Genomic DNA, 27,969 nt, shown 5'->3' on the forward strand with positions numbered 1-27,969 from the left:
TGCAGGCAAAGCAAATTTACCTGAAAGGAGTATCTGCTGAGAGATCTGGACGAATGCATGATGGTGAGCCCTGCTTTTCTGTGCATTCTTTTCACTACATCTTCAGAAATGCCTTTTGACAACTCCTCTTTGCTTCTTCAGCCATCTCACACTACAGGAGAGCTTTACAAATTGTCCCAGACATTGAGTTTCGTTTGGCAAGCAGCAGTATATGGTCTGTTGGTGAGTTTAAATTAAATGAATTTGTAGCATTGTGAGATATGTGTTCTTTTTTACACTCACAAGTGACTCATATACATGGTTTCAGATGAGGAAAGCAGTGGCTCAGAAACAGAGTGAGTATCCACACAGTGTAAAGTGGTTATTTCACAAACTGCAAATCCTCCTCTTGTGTACTAAAACCCCGTATTAATTAGAAAAATGACACTTTTATATTAAGGCTCACTACTTCCTTTGTTCTGCTTTAAGTCAAGTTCGGTGGCATATTGCAGCTTCAGTCTCCTGGTAGTTCTTTCTGTTGCATGATTATAAATGTGCCTCTTGGATTCACGAATGTTAAAACAGTATAGACCCTTTCGCTGGTTTACAAAGGTGCTGCCTTCCTATGCCACTCGCTGAATTTAGCGGATGACAGTCTGCGATCGTACTTCTGCTCTGCAGCACATCACATTTATTTCAGGCTGTCCTTCCTTAACCAGTTAGCTCTGACAGCAGCAATACTTAAAGCATCCAACATACAATTCCCAAAGGAAAGATGACAGTAGGAAAGTGAAGGAGACGCAGTGCCACACCTCGGTATTCAAACCATTCTTTTTTCCACACACTGTATGTACAGTAAGTGGAACAATGTGCCTGATGGTGGCGCTCCTAGGTCCAGTCACTTATGATGTAGAAGTCAGTAACTTATTTCACCGTCATAATGTAGAACATATCATTTACAGCACAGCATCTCCCGGAATGTTTCTTACAGTTTCACCTCTCTATACTTTATTTGCGGGGTCCGAAGCGCTCTATGGAATACCAGCTAGCTGAACTAGACACAAGAAATGGAACACGCTAGTAATCGGAGAGGGTTCGGTTCGCCACGCAAGGATACCGAGCGAACAATGTTCACCCATGCCAGAGATCAACGCCCAAGTCGTTTGCGGGTGCAGTCTCGCGAACGGAGACATGTTCGAGCGATCATGTTCACCCATATACTACCCACTTTGAAGCCTTCCACAGGACGGTCCTGCAAAGCATACCAACAAGCAAGTGGGCTGACAGCGCGTGCTGCATCCTCAAGCCAAAGAGGAGGAAGCAAGTTCTCTTTGTGGCCCAGTATACACGCTGCCAAGTGTTGCTGGCATTGAACGCTCGCAGTCGGCTCTCAATCACGTATATAATACCCAATTAGATGACACAGTCGAGCCACCTATTTGTTGCCACCTCATTTCGAAGCGGATGCTAATAGAGATCATCATCATCATGCTATCTCTCTTTGTACTGCGTAACTATGACACCGACTCCCTCCACTTCGTATGTGCTTTGAGGGGAAGCCAGATGTCAGGAGACGCAAGCCATATGGGGAGACCATAAGAGGAAATGGGAGAGTTGAGCGCCCCCACAGACTGACACGTGTAATTATTACTTGTACTGTCATTCCATTTTTGTTTTGTTTGTACTTACTCTTATTCTAGTTTCTTGTTTGTAATGCACCTCTGCTGCATTAATGTCGCCTGGACACATGTAGTAATCTGGACAAACAAACAAACAAACAAACAAACAAACACAAACAAACAAACAAACAAACAAACAAACAAACAAACAAACAAACAAACAAATAAATAAATAAATAAATAAATAAATAAATAAATAAATAAATAAATAAATGGTATGTTGTCAAAGAACCCTTTAACGTTTTAAATTGGTCAAGCAAGTTTGAATGACAGATGAATAGAACTGATGCATCAGTATTGGCTAGCCGTATAAATAACACTGCAGATGAGGTTAACTCTTATACAGTGCATCTCTGTGTCCCATGTCTGATAAATTGCATATAACCTTGTTTCCAGGTGTGAAGATAATGACTCATCATGTGACAATGACAACACTGCATCCCTTCATCAGCAGATCAAAATGAAAACTTCATCTGCTAACATCTGCTCTGTGGCCTTGGAACAAAAAGTATTGAATTTGCCTATGTGCAGTGATCAGTCTTTTGTTTGCAAATTTTAGTGCAAATGCTTTGCAAGGTGCGCTCAGTTGATATATTTTGCTTCTTGCTGAATTGAGTAAAATGAGGTTTAAATTGTATTGAAAGAAGTGGTTCTTAGGAAATATGTGGTCAAGAAAGCCTGCATGTGTATTTGTGCGTCTGCATAATTTTTATGTGCAGGAATGTGACAAATCAATAAGTACATTGTGGTGTATATAATAATTAAGGGTTTTTATACGCTAGCACTGTCTGATTAGTGGTTGTAAATAATTATTGCAGGCTACACACATCTCAGATCTTCCTCGAGAAGTCTTCATGTTTATACTGCGATGGGTGGTCTCTTCAGACTTGGACATTCTATCTCTTGAGGCTGTGTCAAAGGTATGTGCCAGTACTGTCGTAGGCTGGAGGCTCACACCTTTGTCTCGGCAGGTCTGTCGTGGCTTCTACCTCTGTGCAAGGGACCCTGAGCTTTGGCACACAGCATGTGTGAGGTGGGTCATGTGTGGTACGCACTTAGTGTTTACAGAGTATGTTTACTGTGATCAGTGACTGCTGTACCAGTTATGGCGACCTATAATTGCACTTTTTATTATGCTAGTGTCGTGGACATTAATGTTTGGTTTTTAAGTTAGAACATGTTCCCCTTCGCTCGCATAGATTCCCTTTATTGGCCTAAATGTTTCTGTAGCAAGAGAATTATGCACTGAATTCCTGATGGAAGCACCAAGACATTTAGAAAATACTTAAGCTGTTTCTCATATATTCTGAGTGCATGCAACTATGTTTAACATTGCTTTAGCTTTTCTGTATAAAGTCTGGAGGCAAGCCATTTGGTTTAATCTGAAGTGATGTCAGCGTGTAGTTAAGAGTAACTGAGCAGGTGATGGTTAGATATTGATGCTTATTAAGAGTATATTAATGGTTAAGTAGGTTAGCTGCTGGTGACATTCTATCTGTTGAGCATTGGTGTTTTAGAAGAGTTAAGTATACTGTAATCTGGTTTCTTAAATTTGTTGCAATGTTTTCAATCTGTGTTAAATAAGTAATTCTCGAGTTTTCATATGACTTAGTAATGCCAACACTAATGTGTGTCGTATATATGCTGTAACTGTTCTCCTTCGCGTACTAAATTTAAGGCGTTCGGGGACCTCGTCAATTGATGTACAGAACCTTTTGTTTCTGGCCTTTTGTTGCCTGGAAGTAGGAAACTAGGATTGGTTATATATTTCAAAAAAGGTGAAGTCATGCGACAAAGTAAATACAATATTGCATCAAAGACCTGCATCAAAGTTCATCAAAGAGTGGCGTTCTTCAATGCACCAGTTCATTGCCTAGCGTAAGTTGATCTGACATGAGCGTTTGTGAATGTACAGTGAAATCCCAATAATTCGTAATCTCTTAATTCAAATTGACGGATAATTCGAACTAATTTGTTGGTCCCGGCAAAGTCCTTTGTATATTTGAATAGAAGGAAACTCCTGTTAACTCGTACTCAAGAAAACACGCAATCGAACGAAATCTCTCACTCCCATGTAGCACTTTTCGGACAAACCGGAGCCGAAGGCACTAGCTACTGTAATGTCGCATGTTTGTAAAAATGATGCACGGAAAGCAGAGATCGAACCGGAGCAAGCATGCGCCCTTTTTTCCCGTCCCATAGCGCGCTCATCCACTCTCCTCTTCCTAGCGCGCACACAATCACGTCATCTCCAACACTGGGCATGTGGCACTAAGCTTTAAGCCACCCTCCTTCTCGACTCATCCTCACACGTTTTCCCTTGAACCCACAGCAAACGGCCCGCAAGGCGCTCGCACCTGGATCTAATACGAAACCTAGGCTTCATCTGGCACATGTCCTGTGCTGATAGAGGAAATACAAGATTTTTTTAATGCGAGTCTAGTGGTGGTGTTGGTTTTGCACACTGTGCTGTGCAATTGATCAGGCGATATATTTACACGGTCTTTCCTTAGTTCGAAATCTGTTTTATTCGAATAAAGTTCTGGGGTTCTTGGAGTTGGAGTTAACGAGATTCTACTGTATGCTTTTCTATGCAGGACATGGGGTGAAGATTGTGGTCAGTTGAACCAGTATGACTCATGGAGAGAAATGTACATTTGCCGGCCTCGGATCTGTTACAATGGTGAGCGGCCACTACTGCTTTTCACTTCCATCTTCAACTGTGACGCCCGGCAGTACATGTGGCACTATTAGTTTGCCGAGTATGCACAACTCTCTGTTAGGTGCAGTGTATATAAGTACTAGAAGTGAACTCGATGACGGACACAAAATACAGAAAGAGAACGAACAACGAATTTGTCAGTCAATAACTGTGCTCATATTCGGTTCCGGCGCTGTTGCATCAACATTTTAATGCTACATAAATGTGGTACATGTGTCAGAGATGGCACGAGTAGTGCATAAAGGCTGTGGGTTCTTGGTGTCTCACAGGAGACCAACCACCGCGGGTTCGAGCTTAGCGAGCCACAGGGCCGCGTCAGCCGTCGCCTCCAGCACCGCTCGCGCGCGAGCTCAGAGGCCGCAAGGGGCTACCGAGCGACGCACGCAAAAACACAGTAAAGCCCTGAGTTGACGGAAACTGTTTACTGAAACCGTCGGCACCAGCACTGCACAAACGCCCGCACGGAGGGGAGCCAAAGGGGTCCCGCACCAGGGCGAAAATACAATAACAGGCGCCTATAGCACGTCGCGGCGAGAGCACAGGCTCAAGCCGGGACACGCCGCTAGGAAAAGTCCCGGCGGCTATGCTACTTGCTCTGGCGATAACCAATGGGTCAACTCGCGAGAGCACGGGCAATATCCTTCGGCTTAGGCTTTCGGCAAGTGCGGCTCGGCGAGGTACGACCTCGCGCGAGCACTAATGGCACCGCTCGTCGGCTTAGCGTCGGGAAAGGATCAGCACAAAGTACGCGCTCCCCGCACGGGCAAAGGCACCGTGCGCGAGCTCAGTCCTAGTCACAAAGGTGTCGGCGGACGAGAGGAAAGCATGAACGTACCGTGCGCTGGTCCCGGAGAGAAGTCCACGCTTCCCCGCTAGCGGCCGACAACCGGCCGCGTTGTGACGTCAGCGCTCCGCCCCCACCGCCAACCGCCACGTGCGCAGCGCCACCGCGGGAACCGGTTAGGCGGCGCGGGCGGAGAAGGAGGCCAGCGGGGAACGATGGCGAGGGATGGCAGAGCAGGCGAAGCGCGCGCAATCATGGCGGCGCAACCCTCAATCCCCACAATTTGATGCTGTGGATACGTGCCAACAGTAACAGTATTGTGGTCATTTTTTTCATGAACGTGTTTGTGTGTTAATTAAGAGGCACTAGAGAGAAAAATGATTTGAGCTGCATCAATACATTATCCTTATGCTATACCAAAAAAAAAGAAAAAAAAGAAAAAAAGTGCCTGTTACCATGAGCTTGTCCAGCAAGAAAAAAAAAAAAAAAAAAAAAAAAAAACCGGAAGGTGCTGCTTTGAAGCTCTCTCGCACTAGCTCACCATGATGTCATGGGTCCTGTTCAGGCATAGTTAATTTTTACTGCGGTAGCAATTATATGGACACTCCAAGCGAATTTTGGCCGTCGTCATCGCCGTGATGTTCCATGTATATTTAGGCATACGTATGCTATATACCATGCCATGCTATATGACATGTGGTATATGCGGGTTATACTGCCATACCATTCTATCACTAAAGTTGCTCTTACTAGGTCTTGCATTCCTGACAAAATTATTGCTCAGAATTTTGAGAATGGTAGCCCACTAACAAATGTCATGCAACTAAACACCGACAGCGCATGCCTTTTATCTTAAATCTTCTCAGACCTAGATATTAAAAGTGCGAAACAATAACAGAGCCCTAACCTGAAAATGATATAATTTTATTGATGTGGCTGTGCGCTACCTCCGGGATCGGCCCAAGAAGGAGGTTTGAAACATACTCGATACAGAAAAGTGGTGGTAAAGTCGCTAAGAAAAATGTTGGCTTTAGTTAATAAACTTAAATGAAATTGTCTGATGGCAGGATTCAAACAGAGAACCCCTAGCACAACAGTTTGTATTCACTTTGTCAGGTTACGTACGCATCAATTCATACTGCCGCTACACTGCAAGTCTACACTGCCGCTACACTGCAAGTCTACACTTTGTATAATATTGATGCAAGACAGAAACCATCTTTAAGCAATGCGCGCAGTTTCAAGGCGCCCTCCAAGAGGACAATGGCATATTGGTGAAAAAACAAGGACAAAGAAATAATGGCATCGCATGTTGTCGGTGAATAATAGAAGTGAAGCGCCACTCAAGGAAAAGAGAAGAAGGCATCCTTGATCTCCTGCTTGGAACTGCTGCAGTCATCCTGCTTGCTGGGCCCAAGTTAGCCCACAATAAATAGTTGTCTCTGAATTCCTTGAACTGTTCGTTAGAATATTCTAACATGTAGCTACAGTAAAACCTCGTTAATTCGACCCTCGTTAATTCGGAAAATCAGTTAATTCGGACACATCCTTTGGGTCCCGGCAGGCGTATGCATTATTTAATGCAATGAAACTCTCGTTAATTCGGACGTATTTGGCCACACATCGGCTAATGCTGACAACTCTAGGAGCTCGGTGAGCACGGAGCACTGCAAACGAGCCACAACGGCGTTAGCGTCCACCGAAACGAAGCGACGGAGTTTGCATTGCCATAGCCATCAGTGGAAATCGAGCAGGAATGACAGAAACGCCAGAAGGCTTCATGCCTATTTGAGCGTTGAAATCTTTTATTCTTGTGTTTGCCGGCGCACATAGCACCGCGTTGGCCATGTGCCTTCAAAACTGCGTAGTTGCCATCCATGATCGCATCGATAGCGACCGCGGTTTTGTCCGCAGCGGTTGCGGCAAAAAGTAGTTTCGTTTTGACTGAATGCGTGCGTCGGCCGTGTGCCTTCAGAACTGCAAGGTCGCCGTATGTGATCAGCGTGTGTGAAGAAAAGTTTCGTTTTTACTCAGTGCAAAGCTGTCGAGGATGAAGAGAACCGTCGACATCGCGGTGGGCAGCGACCTGGCGACACGGGCGAAAAAATAATCGGGATGTACGCGTGGTAGTGAAAAGCGTGTCTCAGATGAAGGCGCACGCCGCGGCCGTGCAGTGAAGGAAGTCGCGAGACCTTCGCCGCTGCGAGCGCTAATCAGTCACGAGATGACGAGAACTGCAGCTTCCGCATTGCGTTTGTGCAAAATAGAAATAGAATTTGCTGATTCATTCAGTAAATAGAAGCGTGTTGACGTAGTAAGCATTTGTTTATTGTGTTCTTGATACCCTCGATAATTCGACATTCGGTTAGTTCGGCCATTTTTTTCGGTCCCGTGAAATTCGAATTAACGAGGTTTTACTGTATCGCATTCATTGCTTCGCCCTTATGGCAAAACTGTGATATCTTTATCGGTAAATATGGATAGCGTTAATTTATTGCAAAGCCAATGTCTGCACTTAGTGGGAACATTTACTGAGCCACAGCATACAAGAATATACGAGCATATATAAAATAAATAAAATGTGTGACATCACACTGATGTACTGGCGCTTTTGTCATGGGGTAAAAATAATAGATTGAACTTTTACTGTCATTTCCTTTTATAATAATCAATCTCTTGGTGTGAGATTATTGAAAATAGAGTATTCAAAGAATAATTTCTCAGATTTAGTGTTTCTTTTTAGTGCCTATTTAAAGCCTTGATGTTGGTAAAAGACTGTGTAGAGAGACACGATGGGCCTCTACATTATTTTACCAACAATTTTAGAAACAGGACTTTCAGCCTGCCTTGGAGTGGGCCACTCAAAGGCAAGCCGAAAGTGCCAAGAAGTACAATGACTGACAATATTAGTGGGGATGACAGTGATGGTGAGCCACAATGTTGCTTGTGCCATTGGTGTAGTGTGCTGAATGTCCAGTGCACAGATGCTTTTAGCCAGCTACTGGAAGCCACACTAGGTGTGCAGGCAGTGGCGGCACGGTTTGTTCTGATTGAGTGAGCTCTGTTATGAGCTGTGAAAAAGCCCTGAAAATATAGATTGACTGTGAGAGAGAGGGGAAAGCAAAAAAGCTTCATGATGGGTCACGTGGAACAAAAGCTAGTGGTTGTCGAAGTATTGCACGCTTTATGAGCAGGGCATACCACTAAGTGCATATCAGTAAAAGGAACAGATCGCATATGCACCACAGATTAGGATTAAGGACCTACTGAGTTGCTACTGAGTAAAATCCAGGCCGGATTTCATGGCAAACACTGAAATCAGTCGAACAAGTATAAAAATTGGATTCAGGATTATCTTTGAGAAATGGTTAAGCATGATCTGGATTGAGTGAAAATGCATATTTATGTTAAAGCAACACTAAAGGAAACTATATAAAGCTGAATTAGATTGACAGATTGTTCATCTAGAAGTGTATCATCATCTTCTGTGTGCCAATATATGACTTTGTTCTGTAGAACATTGCCACAAAAGGTGCCACTACTGCTCTTCAATTTGAATCGCCCGTGTCAAAACGGATGAGTTGACGTAATCCCCGCTGCTCTCTGTGAATCAGAAGGCATGCTACAGTGAGCAGCTGTGTCACGCGAGAGGTCCAAAATAGGTAGCTCTGCTATGATCTTTTTATTTTAGTCATTTTCCCGCTTAGAAAAGCTCCGTTTGTGGCACGAATGACGAATTTGTTTCTACAGAAGCCTGATTTTTCAGTCTAGCTCGATTTGAAATTTTCCTGTAGTGTCCCTTTTAACTCCACAATTCCTGACGTATGATGTGCTGAATTGGATGCCTAGAGAGAGAGAGAGAGAACAAAAACTGTATTTAATAAAGTGGCTGGCTTTTCAGAGGCCCTCAGTCTTGCTGGCGAATCTCGTTTAAGCCGAATAAAACTTTGATTTAAGCACTGGAAACCGTTACTAGAGTTCTTTTATATTCTGGAGGAAGTTTACCGTTTTGGATAGCTCAGCAAACCAATTACTAATGAATTAATTATTGTACTAATGAATTTTTAATTAATTATAATTTCTTAGTACCAACGTACTCTCCATGGCCAGAATTGAACGTGAACAAGTTGCATTAATTTTGTTTAATTTGATGGGTTCAGGCTTTGTTTGGGTTAAAGTTAATTGGTTGTTTGTATTATGTGTGACAAGAAGGAGCGGAACGGCTGTCGGTAGGCTTCCTTCAAAAGAAATGAGCCATTCTTTTGCATGGTGCCTTCTCAGAGATCAGTTTGAAGGATCCTTTTGTGTTTGCAAATTGTGAAGTTGCATTGTGCAGATCTGCCCATGTTGCTGCTAAAAGTTTTGCACTTCCTTCAGGTGTCTATATCAACCGAACTACCTATGTGAGGCATGGCGAGTCATCATTTCAAGACTCAAGCTATCGTCCATGCTTTCTGGTGGAGTACTTTCGGTACCTCCGCTTCTTTCCAGACGGTAAGTAGTGGTGTTGTCAACAGCTTCAGTCCCTGCACGTTTTTATTTGCATAGCAGACCAATAGTTAGAAATTTTACTTGAGTGGCTTGAATTGGAGCTTTTTTTTTTTTTTTTTTTTGCAGTAATTCAAGGTCTTGGAGCAAGTGGTTTAGCACTGACTTTAGTGTCTATAAATGCCTATATTTCAGTCCTTTGCACCTGTGTATCTCTATTTCTTTGCATTTAGTGCCAGAAAATGCTTTATCAGGGTGCTCATTTTGTTTCAGAAACACATTCTTTTTTCCACAAGACCTAGCAGAATTGCCAGATGCTGTTACTAATGGCAATGCATCTACCGGGTGTCCCAGTTAACTTGGACCAAGATTTAAAAAGAACCCAGGAGCTCTAGAGAAATGTTACCGACTGCATAGTAGCCATAGTCGTGTGTACTTACAGCCAGTATTTTTTTCATCATAAAGTATTAATTGCTTTTAATTAGTGAACTTTTTAATTATTGCTTCAATTGCAAACATGTCAATTACAAAGTTGTAGGGCACCTAAAATAACCTTCGAATTTGTTTTATGCTCAACTTTGCCTCATTGGTTTTTCCGAGAAAAAACAAAAGCTTGCGAAACATCCAAAATACGAAATAGATACGTGCTTGCGCGCCTCTACTTAAGCGTGAATAGCCATGGATACGCAGCTATACTAGTGGCGGCAGCTCGATACAGGGCTTCACGCTATGTGATGGTTGCGGCATCATGAGAACACGCCGCTAATGCATTGATAAGCGTAGCGGAGCCGTAGGGGGGGGGGGGGGGATTTCGAAGCTGGGATACCGTGACGGCGCACTTGCGACTGTAATTTTGCGCACTCATCTTGTTCTGTAGATAGGCGCGCCTGGAACGTATGTTCCTTTAGCAATAGAAACAAATTTTGTCCAGGCTATGTCCATCTAATGCGTTTTGGCGGATCTGTACAGCCAGCATATGCTGTTGTCGATTACGTAAATCATTTTTGCTTGACGTGTCAGTGCGTAGGTAATAACAGGAGATCTCAACGGTACCACGCCAGTGACCTGCTCTTCAAGAAGACACTCATGCCCTTCATGAATGATCAGAAGGCTAAAATGATCCTGGCTCTGGGGCGGCGCACGGTGACAACAGGAAGGCAGCCAAGCTATTCCGGTTGTGGCATTGTGGAGGATGCCCTAGTCCGTCAGCAATACTTAGAATGTACGAAGTCCATTGCGAGATGGGTAGCTTCACAAGAAAGCGACACAAAACTGTGACAGTAGTTCAATAAGCGGAAACGGATGTTTTGGCATTCTTTGCTGCTAACCCTCAAGGTAGTGTGCGTGACGCCAGTGCGGAGGTCGGTACCTCAAGGTCATCAGTGTGGAGGATTTTAAAAAAAGGTCAAATGCAGCTGTACCATGTACATCTTTATAAAAAACTTGAAGACCGAGATTTTGAAAACAGACTTGACTTTGCCAATTAGATTTTCACGAAATGTGAAGAAGAACCGGACTTTCTCACTCGCGTGCTTTGGACGGATGAGGCTAATTTCTCCAGAAATGCACAAGTTAATCTTCACAATGCACACTACTGGAGTGATCAGTGTGCCCACTAGCTGGCACAAACACGACACCAATACCAGTGGTCGTTTAATGTTTGGTGCAGTATTTTTGATGGCAGCATCAACGGACCCATCTTTTTTGACAATACACTAACGACACAACGCTGCGTCAACGACATCCTCGAGGGCGCCGTGAACAACATCTGTTGCAATGTACCACTTGCGCACCTTTGGAACATCTGGTTTCAATACGATGGTGCTCCTGCGCATAGTAGTAGTCAGTCTCGAGCGTAGCTCGACAAGCTTTTGCCTGGACAGTGGATTGGCCAGCACGGACCTGTACCCTGGCCTGCAAGGTCACCGGACATGACACTGCTGTACTTCTTCTCGTGGGGCTACGTGAAAGATTGCGTGTATAGCAGCGAAACTACCACACCGGACACCCTACAGGCAACAATAAGCAGAGTCTGCCGCGAGATTCCAACGTCATTGGTCAAAGCTGCAACAGCACAAGTGTTGGAAAGAAGCAAGTACTGTGTTGCTTCAGACGGTAACCTGTTTGAGCACATGCTATAAGTGGAAATAGAAAATAACCGCTCCAAACTGGTGTAAAACGTGACTGTTTAATGCACCTTCATAATGTCACCCTATCCTTACATAAAAAAAAGCTTGCGACAAAGATAGAAATAGGTAAAAAACTACTTTGTTTTGTCCTCATTTCCGGAGTGAAGAGACAGAAAGGGTAAATGGCTAAACCAGTTTCAACTTTGGATGTTTCTTTGTGGGCAGCTGAGACGCCTTAGATCATCATCATCATCATCAGCCTATATTTATGTCCACTGCAGGACGAAGGCCTCTCCCTGCGATCTCCAATTACCCCTGTCTTGTGCTAGCGTATTCCAACTTAGATGCTTTTGGTTTATTTTTTATTGAAATAAACTCCCGAGTAGCTTTTTTCTGTTCTTCGGAGAGCTGTATTTTTTTTTTTCATGCTCTTTTGCGCACTGTTTTTCTTTAACATTGGTTGAATTTCTTTTGTAGCTTTTTTTTATGATACGCAAAGGTTAAAGCTATCCCGAGTGCCTCATGATCGAGCACAACATTCTTGCGTCTGCAGATGCTGACGCATATCGCACCACGCTAGTTGGTTCGCGAAACCTCTCGAGCCATCCTACATGACAAAGCCTTGTACAATGCAGCGGTAAACGAATGCAGCCGTATATCTTTCAAAAGTTGCTTGGAGGTGCTTGAGTTGCGGCGTGCCTCTGTTTCATATTTCGCGGGCTTTTGTTTTTTCTTGGAAAAAACACCCAGGCACACTTCAGCACAAAATAAATGCTTGATTCGGAGGTTATTTGAGGTGACCTACAACTTTGTAATTGACATGTTTGCGATTCAAGCAATCAATAAAGAGTTCACTAATTAAAAACAATTAATTAATACTGTGATGAAAAAAATACTGCCTGTAAGTACACACAACTACAACTTGGTTTTTTTTAGAAATCTTGGTCCAAGTTAACTGGGACACCCAGTATATAGACCATTCTTGTGGGGTAGTTTGCTCTCGAGAAATGAGATGGCGCTTTCGGCCTCCACCCCCCACAGATTGCCTCAGGCGAAGGCACACAAATGCAAAACCATTACCACTGTCTGAAATGCAACTGGATGACCGCTAAATCACTATTCTCCCTTCATGCTGCAAATGTGGTATGGTAGAGAGAAGACATCTGAAGTAGAGGGTTGCAAAAACAGTGACTGGCATATTAAATAGAATGAATCAGTGTGGCCAAGTTCACAGACCGCTGCTACACAATGACTACCTGTGTTACCGGCGTTTTGTGATGCACGGCTTTCCTTGAGGATAAAGAAAATGCACTCACCCACCAGTGTTTGACCACTAATCTCCAAAGAAAGGAATTCAACCTCAAAATGCCGGCAAGAGTGAGAAAGAGAGAGAGAGATAAATGAGATGGGAAAGGCAGGGAGGTTAACTGGAAGGTAGATATCCAGTTTACTACCCTGCACTGGGGAAGGGGTAAGGGGAGACAGAAAGATAAATAAAAATGCATACACATAGAAAGAGAGGAAGATCAGAAAAAAAAAAACATACACGCACACACACAAAGGAACTCAAGAGTGTCACAGTCGTTCAAGCAGGTCGCTTGTCCGAAGGAACCTTAGCAGCGCACTCATCGCCTTCTGGTGTTAAGACTGCGTCAGCCGGCACTCTAAGATCGTCTGCTCAGAAAGCGGCCGGTCGTCGAGGCGCACCAGCGTCGTCATGAGTGTCTGTCTCTGGGAGCCGTAGCGGGGACAACGACACAAGATATGTTCGATTGTTTCCTCACTGTCGCAACTATCACAGGTAGCACTGTCAGCCATTCCGGTGCGGCAAGCAAACGCATTCGTAAAAGATACTGCAAGCCACAGTCGGCAGAGAGCAGTTGTCTCGATTTGGGAAAGTCCAGTGGAATATGTAGTCAGAGGGATGGATCCAAGCGGTGCAGTCGAGTATACCGGAAACTTGGCGTGTTCCACATGGATCGAGTGGCATCACGCACGAGTATACGAAGCTTTGCTGTTGCCCGGCAAGTGTGTGAGTGCTGCTCTTTACACTGTGACCAAGGTAGTAGAGCTGTTTCCGATGGTAGTAAATTTCTCGCACATATCTACACATATCAATACCAACTCAGTCAAACTTACGCCCACTCTATCACTTACAAATCAAGAATAAGTGAATGGGTACATTTTTTAATCAAGTGTGCCGAAGCATAGGTGACAGACTACACCGACACCACACGAATATTTGAAGATGAACGTTTCCTGTCGATCCAGAAAGTAAGAAAGTAACGTAACTATTGATAATACATCTTTGCTACAAGATGTTACAAAGTGCAGAACATCTACGTTCCAGGCTTAGTGGGTGGCAACCATAAATCTACTGCAACTCAGCAGACCCGCGAGCAATTTGGCAGAAAATAGGCGATCAGATTATGACCCCACCAAGGAACGTTACTGCGTCTGAAACATGACAATTTGCAGCTTCAATGTGATTGGCAAATAAAAAACGAGCAAAAGACACTGATCACAATTTAATTCTGAAGCACCAAGTTTGGATAGCTTGGAATAAATTTCTAGCCCCAGTTCTAGCACAACCACCTTATATGCTGCTTACACCGTTTGGACAAGGCGTAATCAGTTCCTGAAGCATTTACATGCCCTCCGAAGCTGTGGCCAAAGCTTCATCTCATCTACCCAGTCACTGTCAACGATATCTGCCGAAACAGAGGTTTGCGAAGCCACCCTAGCGTCATGCACATCCAACGTAAACGCAGAGGCAGAAGCAATCGACGTGTCACCACGTGATGAAACACGGCGGCACCCACAGGATTGTGTGAAAAGGATCTATAGTCGAGTTCTGTTAATTCAACCCTTACGGGACCGACAGAATTGATAGAATTAAACAAGACGCAGAAAAAATGTCTGAACACACCGCTGATTCCTTTGGCAGTATTTGCCCAATTTTAATACGCTCCCGAATCAAAAGCGCACCCGCTTTCTATGTGTAAAAAGTAGAAAAAAAAAGTGACACTAAAGCTCTAAGCAAAGTTCAAATCTAATGCGCACCTGATTTTCTAGCATGAAAAATTTTAATGTGCAATGCGTGTTATACAATGGCTGCCAGTTTCCTAAAGTCAGCTTTGCCGCAATACATTCATCTTATGCGGTCAAGCATATGAACTCTAAGGAGGTTTTGTTTTAGTTTCGTGATTCATTGCTTGCACCGTGCAGGCAATTTTTGGCCCAATTTTCCTTTAAAAAAAAATTCTAAATATGCATGCATTTGAATCGGGTTAATACCATAATCAGACATTATGAGCTTATCGCTTGAAAATCTTCCTAAAGCAGGCCCAAAATAGCCGTTTTCTATACGCCTTTTCGCTCGCGTGATAACAGCAGCGATAGTGCGCTCCCAAGAAACTTCCGGTCACGGGCCTTATCAGTCTACTGTGCCAGATCACAAAGCACACTCCTGCTAATCTATATCACCGCCACTGCCTTTCTTGCTCGCTATAGTTAGCGGACTACGTCATTGAGCCAAATCGGAAGCCGTCCAGGGCGTATGTTTGTAAACAGCGAAAAGGTCTTATGGGAGATTACTTGCGTTCAATGCATTCACTTTCTCCTAAGATTCGATAAGACATACGCTGCCAATAAAGGGGTCACTATTGGGATCACCATAGGAGTTCGACGCGTGCTTGCCGATTGGTCAAGTTTGAATTATCCGGCGAAGACTTTTTTTAAGATCGAAATAACCAAAATTTGGGCCCATAGAAATGCATGGGCACCAGCCGGGATCTTCGGTTGGAATCGAATTAACCGGAGTCAAATTAACCGAAGTTTACTCTATAGAAAAAACTCTTACAGAACACTTCCACAGTTCACAAGGCATGACACAGCTACCGCACCATAACAAAATCCATCAAATGTGCATTGCAGTAACTGTTGAGAACGTCTGTGCAAAATTATAGTCTGTTTTGAACAAGAAATACAGTTTCTATGGCTTGGAAATATTGCCGAGGTTTTCACACGGGAACACATAAGAATCTCAGAGAGCGTGATGCCCTAAAAAATATGGAAATACAAGGCTCCTTTCACCTGATGGCTTGCTTTGAGTGAGAAGGGGCACAAGCTTCCAAACCCAGGGATGATAATCATGTGCTACTGTGAAAAAGACTTCTACTGTTCAATGCTCCTTTTCTTACTGGAACAGAACTATTTTTAGTGCCTGTTTCGGCCCCAATGGTGCGTAAAATGAGGCTTTAGGTGCCTGTTTTAGGCACCTATAATCCACATTTTTAGCGCCTAAAGTATAATCATGATGTCATGACACACATATCTCCTGGAAAACAAAACCGAAAAGCTATCAGTAAATTATTTAGGGTACTCCGAGTCCGGCAGTATATTTTAAAAATGTTTTGGGCTGCAAAGAAAGAAAGAGAAAAGTCGGAACTGTCATGTCAGAACCCCTTTAAGGTCATAAAAATATGCTTACAAAGACAGTGGTACTATACAATCTGCGAAATCTTAAGGTACCTAGCTCACATGAGCATCGCTTTTTCTGCTTTCAAGCGCATTACAATGGAGCAGGCTTGTGAAACACTAAAGGTTAATCTCATGCTCACAAAACTTGTGCTGTTAGGAGAGTCATATGTTAGGTTGTTCTTGTCATAAGGCACAAGCATACAGAAAGTTGGTGCTCGGGTGAGCCATCTGTAGATCTGGTCAGCTGTAAATGCTACTTCAAGTATGATATAACCTAACCTAACCCGATATCGATTTCCTCTAGTGCCCTTTCCATCCTTACCATGTACACTGTTCTCACAAAAATTTCCTGGAAATGAAAATTTGAAGTACAGCCACAGCAGCCTGAATGCTTTGAGTTTGGAGCTGTTAAAACACTATGGCCACTTCATGTTTTTGCTAACCTGCACTGTTCTCATTACCATTGGTGTTTGGATGTTACTACAAATCTACAGCTGTTTCGAGCTGTTAAAACACAATGGCCACTTCATTTTTTTGCTAACTTACACTGTTCTCATTACCAGTGGTGTTTGGCTGTTATGTGCCCAGCTCATTTTCTAGCGACATAAGAGCAAATCAACAGCACATTAGAAGTGGCTTTAGAATGTGACAAAGATACGCTACCAAAAGGTGTACAATTCATCAATGTGCCAGCCCCCAACGTGCCAGTTTTACAACTGGCCAAAGTCTCTGCAAGCCTGAAAAGATGTCTGTGGTCTCTCCTTGATGAGGTCCTGTTATAGTCAGCTGTTTGGGTCTTGGCCACAGAGGGTGACGTTGGAATGTGCAGGAGTGGTGCTAATGCTGACCACACCCGACAACCCGTACGTCTCCCTGGGGAAACTACGGTTTCGTCGACCGGCCTACACCTCTGTGCTACGAGGAAGCTTCTGGCTTGAAGGCACCAGGGTGAAGGCAGTGCTGAAAAAGCCTGGTGTGAAGACATCGCGAAACACTGGCTACCGGCGAGGCGGCAGGCACAGCATGGAACCTAAGCCAGATCAAGTCTTTCACCTGGTGGGTTCCTTCTTTCAGGGGCGGGCGAATGAAAGCACTGAAATGGTATGTACACATTGGCGCCAGTGGGTGAAGGACCATCTGGTAGTGTGCAAACGTGCTGGCTTTTTCGAAGCAACAATGGTAATGGCTAACTCATGCTGAACTAAATAAGGCCATTGAACAGGCTTCAGAACAAGGTGACAGTCTTTCTGCATTTATTGTGTTCACTGATAAATGCACTTCTTTTCCTCCAATATGTGCATGCTATAGAAATGCCACTCTTACATTCTTTTGTACTTGTTTCGGGCTCTCTGGGAACACAGCTATGCCTGGTATACGTGCATCTGTTGAAACGTGCAATTGGCTGCGACTTAATTTGCCTCAAACTCAAAATAGTCTTTTTACAGGCTTCTTTGTTAGGAAACGACTGGACCTGTGAAATAAAATAATAGACAGGAAATAAATTCAAGGTAACATCTCTATGCATCTGGATGAAGTGCATTTGCTGTTCACAACTCATTCCAAGCCAGTTTGCACCCATAACTTATGGACACTTTTGGTCACCCTCATGTCATATAACCACTTTTCGACATTTATACCTTTGCTCTATGCCTTTGCTGCTAAAATTGACTGCTTCAGCATTATTTTTTGTTCTTTGACCAAGAACATTAGTTGAGACCAATTTATTTTACTTTACTCTTATGTATTGCAGAATGCAAAAGGCAGCTCTTTATAAAGCCTACACTAGGAACACTCACATATACACTGCTTAGATATGAGCCCAAAAAGTGAAGCAGCATCACCTGCCTACTGTGGAACGCTGCCGTTGCACGAGATGAGCCATCAGACTTGAAGGAATGCTGCCTTTGATAATTTTATTGCGATAGCAATTATATGGACACTCCAGGCGCGCATTGCTGCCGTCGGCGTCGCTGTGAGGTTCCGTATAAAGACCACGGGCGATAAAATTGTCGCCTTGCGCTGCATTTGCGAGTGAAAGCTTGCGAGGGTGAGTCGGCGATTGCAGCTCAATCATGCGCACGCAAGGGCGGGAAGCAGGAAGGGGCCCGAGCGCACCTGCCATGCGGCTTTATCTTGAAAGCCATATGCGGCAGGGACAGAGTCCTCCCTGCGCTGTGTTTTCGCGGCTTAGTTCGCGTTAATGCGAGCTGCGGCATGAAGGTCAATCTGCTCGCTGCTGCTGCCACGCTTACTCACTGCAATGTTTTGACAGAGAGTTTCCGTGTTATCGAGTGAGATGAGTTCATGTTTGCTTGTGCATGCATGACACCATGCTTGTTAATTTAGTTAGTATGCCTATGTTTAGAAGCTTATACAGTCGATAAAACTACTACCCTTACTTCGTATAGCTGTCCACTAATTTGCTATCGCTAACACAAAGCCACAATGGTGTATTCATCAGTTATTTTAACTAGACTGCTTCAGCAATCATTGGACACGGGATGTTTTCCAGTTGAATGGAAGATCGGGAAGGTGATTCCACTTTTCAAGTCAGGTAACCAGCAATCACCATTAAATTACCGGTCCCATTCTCTCACAAGCATTCCCTGCAAAATATTTGAGCATATTCTGTTTTCAAACCTTGCTAGCTTTCTCTAATCAAATTCATTTTTTTCGCCATCGCAACATGGTTTTCGCAAATCATGTTCTTGTGAAACCCAACTAATATCTTTCACTCACAAAGTTCATGCCATCCTTGATCGTTCTTCTCTGATTGACTGCATTTTTCTAGATTGTTCTAAAGCATTTGACAAGGTATGCCGTAAACTGCTTCCCTACACACTACGCCAGCTTAACATAGGCACTAAACTGCTCTATTGGCTAGAAATCTTTTGTACTAACCGTTCTCAGTTTGTGTCGACAAATAACGTAAATTCAGAGCACACTGCTGTTCGATCTGGGGTTCCTCAAGGGATGGTACTAGGCCCTTTACTCTTTTATTTACATTAATGACTTGCCTTCGTGTGTTTCCTCGTACATTAACCTCTTGGCCAATGATTGTGTTGTCTATCGAGAAATAACCTGCGTAGCTGATACTAAAGCCCTTCAGTCCAACCTTGATGCTATTAACAAATGGTGCAACATACGGTTGATGGAACTTAACATAAGGATATGCAAACATTTGCATATATCTCGAACATCATCTGTTTCGTCCATTTACCACATCGCTAATACTTCTTTGGAAACCGTGTCCTCATACAAATACCTTGGCATTCACATTACATCAAACCTCTCTTGGGCAGACCACATTTCGTATATAATTAGCAACGCTAATCGAATTTTGGGGTACCTCCGTCGTAACTTCGCACAAGTATCTCCATCCATAAAATTAATCATGTACAAAACGCTCATTCACCCGAAACTAGAATATGCTGCCTTCATCTGGGATCCAAGCCATGAAAACCTAATTCAGTCACTAGAAATGGTTCAAAATAACTCCTTGCGTTTCATTCTTTCTAACTACAACAGAACAGCAAGCATATCTTCCATGAAATTAAGTCTTGACCTATCATCCCTTGCATCTTGTCGTAAGTTGTTTTGTTTGAGCCTTTTTCACTCCATATTTCATCATCATCAGCTCCGCCATGAGCCTATATCACCTTCTCAGTGTGTTTCATCTCGCTTAGATCACGCACAAAAAGTTCGAATTGCCTTTTGCAGAACTGATGCATTTTTTCAGTCATTCTTACCACGGAAATCCAAAGAGTGGAATCGCCTTCCTTTGGATGTAATCACCATCAGAAATTGCCACCTATTCAAGAACGCCCTAGCTATGATTGTATAATTAGAATTTTATGTGTTTGCTCATTTGTTTGTTGTGTGTGTGTGTGTCTATATATATATATATATATATATATATATATATATATATATATGTGTGTGTGTGTGTGTGTGTGTGTACATTATTTCACATGTAACCCACTCCCCTCTCTAATGCCTTTGGCCCTGAGGGTATGTTAAATAAATAAATAAACAAAAATAAATAAATTGATGCTTCGCCTTTTGGGTGAAACTGGGACTTCTTTCTAAGGCTGTTGATAATGATTTCCATGCAGGAGCTGGAGCTGAGAAGCGTGCGAGGTCGTGCAAATGCACAGCTGGTGTGGAAGAGCTATGCCATCCACAGCTACTGGTTCGTGATATTTTCTGTAGCCTTGTTAAACCCACTTTCTATTCTGTGCAGTTAAGTATTTCCCAGACATGGAGCAAGAACAAGCAATTAATCTTTTCTTGAAAAGCTCGGACTACAGCACTATTTTGCATCGCTTTGCTCAGGATGTGGATAGAAGAAAGCAACAGCAAGCAAGAAAAATAAAGGAAAAAAGGAAATGGAAAAAAAAAAATCTCAGTGGAGACCTCCTCCCTTACAAAACAGTAGTCTTGAAAAAAAACTGTAAACCACCAAAGCTTGAGCATGTGACTGACCTTGTAGGTGCTATGAACCAACTCAAAGTAAATTTTATCGTATTCCAAAAATTTGCAAACAGGCCTCTTTCACAAAATGTGAGGATAATTTGGCACCTCACATGGAGCCAGATGTGTCAGTGATATGGCTGTACTAGAACCCCGTTACGTTTTTCAAGGGACTGCGGAAAAAAAAAAAAAAAAAACTATCACTTGGGAAAATGTAACCACAAAGGACACAAATTGCCACAGCAACGTCATAAATAGCTCTGAATGGCTGCCAGCGCAGTTATTAAGACTTCTCAGCACTTGTACTGTTACTGAGGACGGTGTGTGCGCGCTTGTATAATTAAAGGACACGTATGATGTTCCCTGACAGTAGCCCCTTTGAACTCTTGATGTGCTTCACCGCATAACACGGCTGTATTGCGGCGAGGCTGACTAAAGAGAGCCGTCAATTATGCAGCACATACAAGACCCTTGCCGGCCCCAAAATAAATAAATGTAGCCCTGCGCTCGGCGGATTTGGCCCAGTGTGTGTGTGGTTCTCAGTAGGTTTTTACCAATGCTTACTTACTTCCAGTGATTCACCAACTGTGATGTGCACGTTCTCCCCCAATATGCTTGAGCAGCACGTGGCCTCCCTTGTGCAACTTTGGTTGCTTATAAGTACTGACTGGCTGCACTGCTAAATTTATGTGTCCGCCGCGTTCAAACGTAACGTAAGATGTGGGAATATTGCAGAACGGTGATGTATCAAAGGGGACATAATACATGGGAGTCAATGGAATTTAGGTCGGGACCGCGAAAACGGGACACATTAACCAGGAGAACGCAACAGTGAGGGACATATTGCCACCAGCAGTAGTGGGTACAGTGCTAAGAGGCAGGCACGGACAAGAAAAGTGCGCATGCTCCTCCGCTCGCTCGATAGCCAGCTCCCAGCGCAGTGTTTTTCAGGAGACCGCTACCCTCAATAAACGTCACGTTGCCCGTTCTCTCTCAAGGCACGCGACAAAGTGGTGGAGGTGCGGGGTATTCCTCAGTGAGGGACATATTGCCACCAGCAGTAGTGGGTACAGTGCTAAGAGGCAGGCACGGACAAGAAGAAAAGTGCGCATGCTCCTCCGCCCGCTCGATAGCCAGCTCCCAGCGCCGTGTTTTTCAGGAGACCGCTACCCTCAATAAACGTCACATCGCCCGTTCTCTCTCAAGGCACGTGACAAAGTGGTGGAGGTGCGGGGTATTCCTCACCGATGTCGCAGACCCCTTGTGGCAGTGGAACCACTACCCCAGTGCCAATCGATACGCGGTCCATCGGGCCAGCCGCAGGATCCGGGGACTGCCTCCTGAAGACCCCGCAGCGCTTCAGACCATCTCAACCGGTATGGAAAGCACCGCAATGACGAACCGGTACACACTTCAGAATCCACGGGTTCCAAAGTCGTTCCATGGCAAGGTCTTCGAAGACTGGATGGCCAACTTGGAGCGCGTGGCCGAATACAACGAATGGGACGACGTAACTAAACTTAGAAGTGTCTACTTTTGCCTGGAGGACGGCTCGCTCACATGGTTCCAAAACCGTGAGCAGCAACTGACGTCGTGGCGTGAGTTCCGCCATCAGTTACTAGACACCTACGCCAGTGCTGATCGCCGCGAACGAGCCGAACGAGCAATCCAGGTTTGCGTTCAGCTTCCCAACGAAAGTGTTACCACGTTCGTCGAAGATATGACGCGCCTCTTCAGACGAGCAGACTCGGGAATGACCGAGGACATGAAGTTGCGTCACCTGATGCGAGAAGTGAAGAAGCAGCCCTTCGCTGGTCTTGTGCGGAGCTCTCCGAAGACTGTCGCCGAATTTTTATCTGACGCTGTAAGTATGGAGAAGATGCTTCAGCAACGATCGAATTTCTATGAGCGGCAACTGAACGTGACATCCACCACCAATATTTTCACGGCCACCAGAAACAACAATGACCACCTCCGTGAACTCATCTGTACTGTCGTGCGCGAAGAAATACAGAAGGTTTTTGGGCCGTCACAAGCGGCAGTGAGCTCTATTGAGAGTGTCGTAAAAGATGAAGTTCACCAAGTGCTCCAGTCCACCTGTCCTCTTGCTTACACTGCGCATACACCGACTGAACACCGCCGTGCGACCTACGCGGAAGCCCTGAGACTCCCTGCACCACCACCGCTGTTAGTTCACGCGGCTCATCCGGTTACACTTTCATCTGATCAACCGGTACAATACATCGCAGAACGATGCACGCCTCCTGCGTTTCCCTCCGTTGTTCCTCCCGCTGTGTTTCCGCAGGAGCAACCGGTATATTACGCCAACGATCGACACATGAGCCCTCAGAAGTCGGATGTTTGGTGCACACCCAACCGCCGGCCTCTGTGCTTCCATTGTGGTGAGGCAGATCATTTGTACCGCCAGTGCCCATACCGACGCCTTGGGTTGCGGGGCTTTTCCACCTACTCAACGTCACCCCGACTTGGCCAACGACCTCGGGAGATAGAAGATTATCTTGCTCAACAGTGCATGCCACCGTCTACGGGTGACAGTCACGCTCGCCGTCACCACGGCGATTTTCACCACCGCCCCAGCAATATTCCGGCACACAATTGCCAAGTCCCCGCCGGGAAAACTAACCACAGCGACCTTTGGGGGCGAGGCCGCTGGCAGTCGACACGCTGAAGACCTCCGATCAACACGAACGAGCGAGGACACTGATCCGACGTCAACTGCAGATGAACGGAATGACCAGCTTTCGCTCGACAGACCGGTGGTGATCGACGGTTACGCAGTTAGCGCTTTAGTTGATACCGGTGCAGACTATTCTATCTTAAGCGGGAAGCTGGCGACGTTTCTGAAGAAAGTAATTACCCCTTCGCATGGGCTCGCAGATTCGTACGGCTGGCGGTCACGTCGTTACTTCACTGGGAACCTGCACGACAAGAGTTCGGATTTGAGGATCGACATTCGTGGCGAGCTGCCTTGTCCTACGCGCATGCTCCCGTGACGTCATTCTCGGGGTTGATTTTCTGCAAGAATACTGCGCTGTTATTGACCTACGGGGAGGTGTAGTCACCTTCTTAGCAGACCGAGCACTCGATGGGTACGACCACAAGCGACGAGACGATGCCCTTCGCGTCTTCACCGAAAGTGTTACGCTTCCTCCACGAACCAGTGTCCTAGTCGAAGTGATGTACGGTGGAATGCGCGAAGGTGAAGTGGTCGCTGAAAGTAACTTGTCGCATTTACTGATGCAAGGTGTTTGTGCTGCTAGAAGTGTACTACAGCTAAGTGATGGCCATTCTCAGTTGCTTGTCATCAACTTCAGTAACGAGCATCGACACCTGTTCCGCGGTACTTCGATAGCGTTTGCCGACCAAATAGAGAATGTGGCTGAATGTTTTACCTCTGAAGCTGTGGGTATGGCTGACAAGTCACTGGGCAACATCGACATCAATTCAGAGCTATCGAAAGATAACGAGGCATCACTGCGTGAGCTCTTGCTTGAATTCAGGGAATGTTTCGCAAGTTCGTTTAAAGTTCGCCAGATTTCAATCACAAGACACAGGATCATCACCATGCGATAACGCACGCCCGATACGCCAGAAGCCCTACCACGTGTCGGCAAAAGAACGCGACGCGATTCGTACACAAGTCCTAGAGATGCTTGAAGACGGCGTTATCGAACCTTCCAACAGCCCATGGTCGTCTTCAGTCGTTCTTGTCAAAAAGAAAGACGGAACGCTATGTTTCTGCATTGACTACCGGAAGCTCAACAATGTAACTAAAAAGGACGTGTACCCTCTGCCACGTATCGACGACTCGTTAGACAGACTGCGGCGCGCCCAGTATTTTTCATCACTCGATTTGAAAAGCGGGTACTGGCAGATTGAGATAGATGAACGAGACCGTGAAAAAACTGCCTTTGTGACTCCCGATGGCCTCTACGAATTTCGAGTGCTCCCCTTCGGCTTGTGTTCAGCCCCAGCTACTTTCCAGCGAATGATGGATACTGTCCTCGCTGGACTGAAGTAGCAGACTTGTCTTGTGTACCTCGATGATGTGGTCGTACTTTCTGAAACGTTCGAGCAGCATCTTCACCGCCTGCGGAGTGTGCTAGAAGCAATCCGATTGGCTGATCTTACGCTTAAACCAGAAAAGTGCCACATTGGTTATAAAGAGGTGAAGTTTCTCGGACACGTCGTAAGCGCCACAGGAATCCAACCCGATCCTGCCAAACTTGCCCCAGTAGCAGCATTTCCTCCTCCTGCCGACAAGAAGGCCGTGCGGCGTTTCCTGGGCTTGTGTGCTTATTATCGCCGTTTCATTGAAAACTTCTCGAAGATAGCAGAACCCCTGACTCGTCTTACAATGGATGACATGCCATTTACCTGGACGAATGAGCAACAGGCGGCCTTCGCTGAACTACGACAGCGCATGCAGTGGATGACATGCCATTTACCTGGACGAATGAGCAACAGGCGGCCTTCGCTGAACTACGACAGCGCATGCAGTCAGCACCCGTCCTGGCACATTTCGACGACGCGGCTGACACCGAGGTGCATACTGACGCCAGTAACATCGGTCTTGGCGCAGTACTCATCCAACTTCAAGACGGCTCTGAAAGAGTGATAGCTTATGCTAGCCGCTCGCTGTCCCGTGCCGAGGCAAACTACTCTACCACAAAAAAGAGTGTCTCGTGGTGGTGTGGGCGATCACGGATATTCGCCCCTATATCTACGGCCGTCCCTTCAAAGTGGTGACAGACCACCATGCTCTATGTTGGTTGGCAAACATACGCAATCTTTCAGGACGACTGGCATGGTGGAGCTTGCGGCTACAGGAATTTGACGTCATTACCGTTTTAAAGTCTGGGCGCAAGCACGAAGACGCTGACACAATGTCGCGTGCACCTGCCTAATCTGTCCGTTGAGAGTGAAGAGGACGATGACGGCCTCCTGGGTGCCATGACTGCATCAGACTTAATCAGACGGTAGCGTGACGACCCTGAAATTCGACCCATCACCGATCACTTCGAGGGCTGCCCAACAACCATACCACGCCATCTACGTCGCGTATTGACGCCCTTCTGTCTACGAGATAACGTGCTTCACAAGAAAAATGCCCGTTCGAACGACTGAGCCTACCTCCTGGTAGTTTCTCAAGACTTGCGGAATGATATTTTTTTCGCTTGCCATGACGAGCCCACATCTGGCCACTTAGGCTCCTCACGAATGCATGCCAGAGTGTGCAAGATGTATTGCTGGCCCGGGCTTTCGGCAAGTGTCACTCAGTACGTTAAAGGCTGCCGTGCATGCGAACGACGAAAGTCGCCGCCCATGAAGCCCGCCGAGTTATTGCAACCCATTGAAGCACCTCATCGGCCATTCGACCAAGTCGGCTTGGACATTCTTGGGCCTTTTCCTCTGTCAACTGACGGCAACAAGTGGGTGATTGTTGCAACTGACTATTTAACCCGCTATGCCGAGACAGAGGCGCTCCCCCGAGCCACGGCTTCGGAGGTAGCGCAATTCTTTATGTGTCACATTGTATTGCGTCATGGTGCCCCATCCACTGTCATCACAGACAGAGGGACGGCGTTCACAGCACAGCTCATGGAGGAAATTTTTCAATTGAGCAATGCCAGGCTTAGAAAGACGACTGCTTACCATCCGCAGTCCAATGGACTTACGGAGCGATTAAACAAGACCATCACAGACATGATCTCTATGCACATCGACGTCCAGCACAAAACATGGGATCGCATCTCGCCTTACGCGACCTTCGCGTATAATACCGCCGTACAAGAGACGACGCGGTTCACACCATTTTGCCTCCTTTACGGCCGCGAAGTTCAGATGATGCTGGACGCTATGCTTCCGTGTCCAGACGCCGTGCATCTAACAACTGACGCCAAAGAATTTGCTGAGCTAGCTGAGGAAGCCCGCCAGCTCGCGCGGCTGCACATCGGTCGGCAGCAGCGCGCAGATGCACGGTGTTATAACATCCGCCACAGACACGTGTGCTACAATCCTGGAGACCAAGTGTGGGTGTGGACCCCTGTTCGCCGCCGTGGCCTTTGTGAAAAGTTTATTAGCCGCTATTTTGGCCCATCTAAAGTACTGCACCGCATTAGTGACGTGAACTACAAAGTTGTTCCGGACTGTGCAAGCGCCAACACGGAGTCGACTACAACCTAACCCTGACATAGTTCACATTGTGCGCATGAAACTATATCTTGCGCGTTCATGATTATTATTTTTTTATTCATCTTTCTACTTGTGCTACTGCTTGCAACCTCTCTGTTTCTTGAGACTGTGCCTGTCGTGCTTCACCGCTGCTGTGCTTTTGTTTTTCCTGTATTCTTACACCGCTTCTTGAGCATTGAGCAGATGCTCTTTCCGAGGAAGGGGGGAAATGACACCAGCAGTCGTGGGTACAGTGCTAAGAGGCAGGCACGGACAAGAAGAAAAGTGCGCATGCTCCTCCACCCGCTCGATAGCCAGCGCCGTGTTTTTCAGGAGACCACTACCCTCAATAAACGTTGCGTCGCCCGTTCTCTCTCAAGGCATGTGACAATATCAGCAGGGTTTCACTGTACAAGGTTGCTTCATTGTGATGAGTTAATGAAGTGCATGAACAGTAGAAGTATTTTAAGAATTGCAGAATTACATTTCATATGTGTTGAAAGCTTGCAACATTTGCTTCACCACTGCATCTGTAGGCAATTTCTACCAACTTCTGGCATTTCATTGTTCCTCTCTCCTTCCATCCTAGGCTGGGCCAGGAGTCAGTGGCTACGTTTGACTTGACAACCAATGCTTTTCCGCCACTATGGTTTTCAAGAGTCAAGAGCTTTACTACTGTTGCAGAGTCCCCACTGTGATGTCGTACGAGCCCTGAAGAAGGGTTGGAAGATGTGCTACATTACAGATCGGACATGTAGGCGCACACACCCGCTTCTCTTTGTGATGTTCTCTTTGTCAAAGTATGTTTGTCTCAGTCCTTTTACAGATGTTGGGGGCTTTTTTGTTTTTTTCAAAGGACTTGAAGACTAGGTGACAAGAACTGAACCATGTTAGTGTTAGAAAGGGAATGTTGAATGTATAATAAAAATTCTACCTGTCAGGCGTTGGAAAACATTGTCTGCTAGCGTCTTACTACAAGCAGTCCAAATATGAACAGGCAGTCTGTTAAGTGCAAAGCCATGTTTAGATAGTAGTATG

General features: G+C 45.4%; 1 protein-coding gene across 1 annotated transcript in view; it reads left to right on the forward strand.

The window, feature by feature from the left end:
- The window catches only part of LOC119460545 (F-box only protein 9), a 36,366-nt gene extending 8,483 nt beyond the window's left edge, over window positions 1–27,883 (forward strand). Inside the window, exons 3-13 of the mRNA XM_037721475.2 lie at window positions 6–63; window positions 142–222; window positions 308–335; window positions 2,055–2,166; window positions 2,477–2,578; window positions 2,630–2,691; window positions 4,256–4,341; window positions 9,542–9,658; window positions 17,093–17,319; window positions 20,379–20,455; window positions 27,521–27,883. Coding sequence (XP_037577403.1) covers window positions 6–63; window positions 142–222; window positions 308–335; window positions 2,055–2,166; window positions 2,477–2,578; window positions 2,630–2,691; window positions 4,256–4,341; window positions 9,542–9,658; window positions 17,093–17,319; window positions 20,379–20,455; window positions 27,521–27,629 — 1,059 coding nt within the window. The 3' untranslated portion in view covers window positions 27,630–27,883. The remainder of the gene's footprint in view (window positions 1–5; window positions 64–141; window positions 223–307; window positions 336–2,054; window positions 2,167–2,476; window positions 2,579–2,629; window positions 2,692–4,255; window positions 4,342–9,541; window positions 9,659–17,092; window positions 17,320–20,378; window positions 20,456–27,520) is intronic.
- Window positions 27,884–27,969: the final 86 nt, after the last annotated feature.

This window comes from Dermacentor silvarum, chromosome 8 (assembly GCF_013339745.2).
Source record: "Dermacentor silvarum isolate Dsil-2018 chromosome 8, BIME_Dsil_1.4, whole genome shotgun sequence".
Classification (NCBI taxonomy): domain Eukaryota; kingdom Metazoa; phylum Arthropoda; class Arachnida; order Ixodida; family Ixodidae; genus Dermacentor; species Dermacentor silvarum.